The sequence below is a fragment of the Camellia sinensis genome, chromosome 3, assembly GCF_055761805.1.
Source record: "Camellia sinensis isolate YWXY chromosome 3, ASM5576180v1, whole genome shotgun sequence".
NCBI lineage: Eukaryota > Viridiplantae > Streptophyta > Magnoliopsida > Ericales > Theaceae > Camellia > Camellia sinensis.
The window spans coordinates 226,327,960-226,336,538 of NC_138963.1; the positions used below are offsets into that span (position 1 = coordinate 226,327,960).

At 32.9% G+C, this 8,579-nt stretch overlaps 1 protein-coding gene across 1 annotated transcript; it reads right to left on the reverse strand.

Annotated features, from left to right (window-relative positions):
• Positions 1 to 2,266: 2,266 nt before the first annotated feature.
• Positions 2,267 to 5,292, reverse strand: LOC114257239 (uncharacterized). The gene is made up of 7 exons (XM_028197004.2): positions 4,837 to 5,292; positions 4,307 to 4,396; positions 4,102 to 4,205; positions 3,555 to 3,850; positions 3,282 to 3,450; positions 2,791 to 2,870; positions 2,267 to 2,289 (listed from the first exon to the last, which is right to left on the reverse strand). The coding sequence occupies exons 1-7, from the start codon at positions 5,290 to 5,292 to the stop codon at positions 2,267 to 2,269; spliced, it is 1,218 nt and encodes a 405-aa protein (XP_028052805.2).
• Positions 5,293 to 8,579: the final 3,287 nt, after the last annotated feature.

An 8,579-nucleotide genomic window follows, 5' to 3' on the forward strand; every position in this document is an offset into this window, starting at 1 on the left:
CATTACTATTCAGTAATAGATAAACACACATTAGATGAGTTAGTGAGTAAATATTAAAATTGTGACATCAATGTCAGACTTGTTAGTGTTGTTGGTTGTTGATGGTCATGAAATAATAAAAATCCAAACTATGGATGGTTGCCAATCTTGTTTTGGTTACATGTGAATTCTTGTAGGCATGTTGTAAATAGTAATATCATATTATTTCACTTGTTATTGATTAACATCAATGTCAATATGCACATTCTAAACATAATGTCAATAATTACATTATGAACATAATGTTAACATTCACATTATAATATTCTGAACATAATTTTAATATTCACGTTGTGAATATAATGTTAATATTTACATTGTCACATTCACATTGAATATTCACGCCATATATTTGGCTATGAATATTCACAGTCAAACATACAAGTGTAATGATGTGAAGATTAACGTTGTGTATACGTCGTGTTAGTTTAATAGTTGTAATGTGTGATTATTCTCACATCTTCATGTGAATGTTGGTTTGTCATGTGCTATCATCTCTTCACGTGAACATTTGCACCAGCTAGTCACATACTATTTCACCATCACCATCCCATTATTCATATGGCATATAATAATTTACACTTATTATCACTATTCATTTGTGAACAGTAATATTAAATTTGTTTGTATTTGAACAAATAGGCCTTTCCTATAGATTTGATGGCAAAAGAAAGAGAAAAGAATCTCGTGCCAAAGGCAAACTCGATCCAACAGCTAGTCCCTAACAAGTGAACATGAAAAAGGTCAACTATCGGTCAAATATTGTCACGACCCAAACTCGCCCTTAAGGGTTTAGCATCGTAATCACAATGCACAGGTTGCTTGTGTGGCAAGGGGACTCAAAGACTAGAAACGTGTATTTTGATGACATCATACACATCATCAAGGAAGAATCAATACACAACAATGTATGGCACTCGTAAATGTGTACAAAACACACACACACACACACACACACACACACACACACATACACTGTAAAGACACTAGAAATAATGTACTGTCACCCTTCTGTTTGTGCAGGTGATAGATGCATATGGTGAAATTCTACTCGAACTACAAGGGTTGGTCAACCCAACTTTGGATGATTCAGCATTAATCTTTACAAGCACATGTTTGGTAACAACTACACTTTTGGTTTGTTTACGTTTGATGTTGATGAGAATGTTCGCATGAATAGTATTTGATTTGAATGTTCAATAGATGTGAATGTTCATCTCAACGTTATATGCTTATATTGTTAACTTAAACGTTAGACAGATGCGAATGTTAACAACAACATAATATGACAGGTTTGAACATTCAAATTGACAGATGTGAACATTCACATCATTCACAGTGAACATTCATGTATTGGGAAGTTTGAGAAATTAACAGGTGTGAACATTCACATCTGTAATACATTATAAGACTGTTTGATAAATTAACAGATGTAAACATTCACATCATTCACAATAAACATTGATATAAATACTTGGTACATCATTGTATGCCCATTGTGTGTAAAAAGTCATGCAAGAGTACCCCCTCACAAGAGAAACAAACTGATTAATATGCATATCAATGACTATCAAGGCCAGAGATACTTCATCTTCCCAATACACCACAACTACCACTGGACGATTGTTGTGTACGACGTCAAAGACAATCTATAGAGGCATTATAACTGGCTACGACCAAAACCCAGCATACATAACCCATATATTGACAAAGCACAAATATTGGTAAGTGGCTGATACATATAATACTTGTCATAATGTGTAATATTTGAACTTGGACGTATGCACTATGTTGCTTTGTGCCTAATATGAAATTTCATTATTCCCCTCCATGGCAGAGGGACTACATCGAGGCTGTGGTGCGCAACATCGGACCATCATCACCACTATGGACCAAATTATCAAGCCAAAATCCATCGCAACCAATCATATTAGTAGACGTCTGTCCTCAGCAAACATCAGATTTGTAAGCCTAAAATCAATTTGTACATATCTTCCATAACCATTACACACACTTAAATTTCAAAATCTAACAATAACAACTTTGCATTTTCAGGGTGGATTGCGGGCCCGCAGTGTGTTACATCATGAGGGCGCATGTATACCGTGAGGAAATTGTTGACAGCCTAGATCGCTTTGAATGATATTAAATAAGAGACTCATTAGTACACATTTTTTCTAAATCACAGAAAGATAATGCAATGTGAAAACCTATAGGTGGGGGGTGTCTACCTATTACTGTTTCCTGAAACTGTTATCCACATTTAAGACAATTTAGTGTCAATAGATTTGACATATTAGAACAGACTAGCTTGATTGTAAATCAAGTCTATATCACTACCTGTACTGATATTTTTCATTCAATATATGTATATGCATTTTGAGGCCTATTTCGTGTTGATCATGCACATTGAGATTGTATTTTTTTTTTGACACACGACATGATGTAAATTTCCACATCACAGAAGGATCATACACATTCTTATGTTTAAAAGCCCTACTACATGGATGTGAATATTGCTTAAAGTGTTATTGTAACACAATATGACAGGTGTGAATATGATATTTCTTAACACATAAACCAATATTCACAACTAAAAATTTGATGATGTGAAAATTCACATCGTAACTTTTGATGATGTGAATGACAGCAGTAATGTCAATATTCACAACACGCCTATGCATGCATCATAATAAACACAACATCTTATTTTTGCTAGCAAAAAATACTCGCAATTACATTTTGTAATACATATCTGAATATTCACATTTTCTGATTTGATGATGTGAATGGTTACATTGATGTAAATGTTCATGCCATCTACTTTGATGCTGTCAATGGTAACAAAAATGTGAATATTCACACCACAATAATGTTAAAAAGTTTAAACCATGTGTAATTATTCACATAATGTGATTATCTTATACAAGTGTGAATGTTCACATCATGTATTCATTCTTAACACACCAACAAAAATGTCAATTTGCTACCTAAAAAAAAAAAAAAAAAAACACAAATCAAATACTAATGCATTATTAGGTTTGCCAATGCATTATTATGTTTGCCAACATAACGTAATCTTATTACAACACAATGTTTGCAAACATAACACAATCTTATTTCAAAAATCAATATAAGAATCTCATGTAAAACACAATGTTGAAATGAAAAAATGTACATCCTATATCGGCTCCTTGCATGATTTTCGATTGTGGCTTCCCAACTTATCACATCTCCTGCACCTTATTTGCTTCAGTTTTTCACCCCTTGATGGGATTCTATTCTTTTTCAGCCTACTAGGTGGTCTTTTCACGGTTGGTGGGTATATAGTGAAGTCCGTGGGATCAAAAGACGGTTTTTCTACCGACGGTATAGGGAATATAGCACCCGAATAGGCTGCACGATATGTCTCTACATGACACAAGCATTGAGATTGTAGCGGTTTTTCTAAATAGCAATAACAACATGGTCATATGGAAATCCGTTGATTTGCCATTTGAAGTCAGAACACATACGTCTTGCAATATCAACTGTAACAGATGGTATAGAATAAACCTCAAACACATCCCCATTGGCTTTGTTCACGTGCCAAGACCTGCTGTCATTGAATGAATGAAGAAGCATTGTTTCGAATGTAAAACAAATAAGCTCATTCCACATGTTTGCTTGGTCATGCTGTGCAGACATTTGCCGCATCAACTTAGTACGAATTTTGTCCACCATCTGAGTGATAGAAAGATTGCATGCTTCTTTAATCCAATTATTAAATGACTCTGCCGCATTGGATGTCATCTCCCCATAACGCATGCCCCTACACAACATCATAAACATTGTACAATATTGAATTAAATTTCTTCAGAACTGAATATAAAATTTCACATCGTCACAAAACATAACTGAAATTTCACATCGCTACCATTCTAAACTTAACAAATGGAATACATCAGGAAATGACTATTACCTGAAGTATGAATTCGCACAGTGCTCAGGTGCCAACTCCTTGAAAAAACTATGTGCTCGTTGCTTACCCTTCTCTTTTAATTTCTTAAGCTTTTCATGGACCCTACCATAGTTGGCTCGTAAGCACAGACACCCAAACTACTAACGAGGTGGTCCCTAAATCCATTATCAATTCCCTTCATCTGGTCTCTTAAGTTGTTCTTCAACTGTTGTAAGCAATAACCGTGGTGAGCAGATGGGAACACCTTTGGCATCGCTTCTAATAGACCAAGATTGCGGTTCGAAATAAAAGTAATTTGATACTTACCATCAACAACCTTGCCAAGTTAGTGCAAGAACCATGACCAATTGGTCGTGGTCTCTGAATCAACAATCGCAAATGCAGTAGAAAATAGACCTACAACACAACACCATTAAACAACTGTTCACAATATTCCAATGTGAATAGTAACACAAGTAGTTTACAAAAACACTATAAAGGAAACAGGTCATGTGAATGTTTATATTTACATTGCCCTATTACTATTGTTATTTTTGGATTTGATTTCGTAAACATCAATGATGTGAACATTCACATTACTATTCATTAATGGATAAACTCACATTAGTAAACACTGGTGTAAACATTCACATCAGTGTATAATAATGTGAATGTTCACATTACTGTTAATTTCTCAATCAATCTTATTATGTTGTTGTTTACATCAATGTGTGTTAATGTAAACATTGACACCAGTGTAAATGTGGAACACATTGTGTAATCGTCTGTCATATGTCTACACTATGCCGCTCAATGTGAATATTTACATGAATAGACAACTAAAAAAAAATATTAACCATTGTTTCCATCTTTCGTCGTCGCCGCAAGTAGCTGACTTTTGTACTTTCCTTTGAGGAATGTTCCATCCAGGAATAATAAAGGCTGACAAGAATTGAACCCAGAAATAAACGCAGCGAATGATACAAAGAAATGACAAAATTGTTGACTACTTGCATCACAGTCAATATTGACATAACTCCCCGGATTGTAGCGCATACAACATCCAAATACCACCTCAGCTGGTCAAACGATAATGAGTGATCTCCATGAATAATAGTCTTTGCTTTCTCCACGCCCAACCATACGACGTGGTAACTCATATCTAGCCCATAATCCCTCTTCAAAATAGTCACCACCTTACACGTCCGAGTCAACAGTTTGTCCTTCACAATTTCAGATATAGTACTCGATACCAAATCAGAACTATCTCTCGGATTCTTTGGTGTTCGGACATCCGTACCACAACTATGCATATCACTGAACCTCTTGATGTAGAAAAAACTATTTGCTCATTGTACTCTACAATATATAGCCCACAAGTAGCCTCTCTCCTCGCGCATTGCACACACCGCAGTAACCCTTGTTGTTTCGTTCTTGACATACGTAAACTGAAACCCACATTGGATGACATACTTACATAAAACATCACGAAATTCTTGTGCACCTCCAACAAACCGTTGTCCCGCATGCGTAATACCATTTGCCCAAGAGGCTGACAACAACGCTTTCTCCTTATGGCGGCAAAATCTCTATAGTGCATCAATTTCTTCCTCACCCCCCACACGCAGCGACCCGGAGCTACTCGACTGACCAATATTACTTTTCAACTCAACGACAACTTCTACTTGTTGTACCCCCATTGATTTAGCAAGCAATAACATGTTCTGAAATTCTTCTTCGTTGTCCAAATCACACTTACTAATCTCAGGTAACCGACATAACAATGAAATAGAACCAGCAGACAACTCACCATATTTTTCACACAAACACTCCACCAAATGTGAATAATACAATGTGCGGACAACATTTATTACAGTTGTACTGCAACCATATGTGAACACCAGCATCATAAAGGTATCCATCTCCTATAAAAACACAATAATACAACAGTCAACAATAATCAAAACGATATGAAAATTCACATTGTGCAAAATTAAATGCCTATGTGTACAGTTCAACTGCTAAATCCATAATGAAAACTATCACTACCATCTTTACACAACATAAAAACATTTTACAATATCAAAATGACACCCCCACAATAAGGTGACGGTACACAACATGCAAGCAATCCTCCATAACTTCATATAAACAAGATGTGAACATTTACATTGTTACATATACTCTGAATTATCTTGCCCACACAGAGCCTCATTAAGCAAACATCAAAGTAAAATAAGAACATCCACATTCTTCACATAATCTGAATGACCTCCCCTCCACAGGACTATGTAAAATGCATATAATTAAACAAACAGAGCATCTGATCCATATCAATAAAAAAACAGAGCATCTCATCCATCATACAAATCAAAACATAAACTGAACATGTACTCATAACCAAAATGATAATAACCTTAATCATGCAATCCTACACCCGTCTTGTAACTCGAAAACAACTGATTTCAACTAGTTATACTCTAGAAAATGTTACAACCGAACACTGTCCAATCCGTCATCTTCACTCGAAAATCACTGAACCATACTACAACAGCAACAATGAAACCCTAGTACATCAAAGCCTTGAAACGAGCATACAAAATAGAAATGTATCTATCTGAATTAGAATGATGATCAAAAGCGTGAAGATAGAAACTACCAAAACAAAATAAACGAAAAAAGAGGCAACGTGGTATGTGTATCAACACAATATATATATATAAGGGAATAATAGTCCAGTTAAAAATATAAAATTAGTAAAATGGACCTCATGGAATAAAAAGAAAAGTATATGAGACTAGTCAGGTTATAATAATCCTTTGTGGACCTAATGAGTTATAATAACTCTAAAATAGATTTATCAATAAAAATCCATTTTTTAATGTTTATTTATTTATTTATTTTTTTAATTGGTTACCATTTTACTTTGATTAGCATTTGGGCTCACACTTAAAATTGACATTATTTGAGATACACAATTGAAATTGTCATGAGTCTTCTCTAGACCTAAATTGTTATTTGATATTTACATGTTTATCTTTTTTTGTGATAATTTTTTTTATTATAAAAAAAAAACATAACAGTCATTAATGACATGGTTTTTTTCAACAAAAAATAAGCCCGATTGACCTTTTAAAAAAATCTATCTATCTATTATATAAGCAAAAAAAGTTTTTAGTGAGGAGTCTTGTGAGAGATTTAAAATCTCATGCTAATTTTCTTAATTTTAAACAATTAAAAAAATCTTCATTGGCTAACTTCCATTTAACCATATAAAAGTAAAACTCTAATTAGTTTATGATTTATTCAATAATCTAACGTGGGAAAAAAAAAGAAAAAAGAAAGTGAGTTGTTCCATTTATATAAAGTAAATCAATATTTTTTAATATTTTTTATTTCTTTGCTTATTTAATATTTTTTAATAAACATTTCATTAATATTACATTTTAAAAAAATTACTTAAAGATTTATTCAAAAAAGTAAATCAATGATCTATAATTATTGTGAGTGTAACTTACATCCTACTAACTTTAATCAACACCACACATATATACACACACACACACACACACACACACACACTTTCACATTAAGATTTGATATATATTTTCATGATTCATAACATTTTGTACATATTTTTATCTAGAAAATATTATGAATCTCAAATAAATTATCAAATTTTTTACTAAATCTCTCACATGAGGTATGAGATCCACACAAATCACATGTTTATGGGTATGAAAGGTTTGGTAAAAAAATTAATAATTTATTTAAGATGCCTAACATAACTCTTTTTATTTTCTTCTCCAACTAATATTACACTATAGAACAACAACATGAATATAATAAATGTACATAGCAGCAGAACAAAAACCCTAGAGTAATAATAAAACGATTAATGCTATATGTACTAATTAGTACATTAATTAGTGTACTAATTGATGATATTACATAATTTAAGATATTTTTAGTATTTATAATTTGTATAATGAGTGGACTCAATAATAATATCATAACTAGTATTGGTACGCTAATTAGTACACCAATTATTGCATGTAGTACCACTATAATAAAACAATGATACAAGACTATCCGAATTTAAATTACAAAAATGTTTTGGAGCTTTAAAACATGAGCTCTAAAGGAGCTCTAGGGGTGGGCCTCACTCCATTGATATGATGCTTTGATTTTTTTTTTATCCTTATCACATCATTAAAACTTTTTTTAAAGTTCAAAATTTAGAACTTTCTATCTATCATTGTTATTTAAATTAATGCCATTAATTTGTCCGCTTAAGCACATCTCTAGATTGCTTCACTGTCAAATTGGACCACTATGAAATTTTAGAGTTCTCTTTGTAAGAGAAGGAAAACTAAGGGTTGGTTTGACATCAGTTAATATAATTAATATTTTTATATTGGGATTTTTTTAACTTATTTTTTTTATCCTCGTTTGATTTTTATTTTGGGGCTCTTTTGACTTTTGTGCGAGAAAAAGTATAACGATTATTGGTAAAAACTAATATTTTGTCTGATTGACTTTTGTATTCAATTTTGTCTTTTTGTGATTATTTAATCCCAAAAGAAATGCCAAACCAGGG

Coding starts and splice junctions, on each gene's coding strand:
- LOC114257239 (XM_028197004.2), bottom strand. CDS start 5,292: ATGCATAGTTGTGGTACGGATGTCCGAACACCAAAGAATCCGAGAGAT. Junction 4,397..4,836: donor GACGAAAGATGGAAACAATG/GTTAATATTTTT, acceptor GTTGTGTTGTAG/GTCTATTTTCTACTGCATTT. Junction 3,851..4,101: donor TACGAGCCAACTATGGTAGG/GTCCATGAAAAG, acceptor GATGTTGTGTAG/GGGCATGCGTTATGGGGAGA.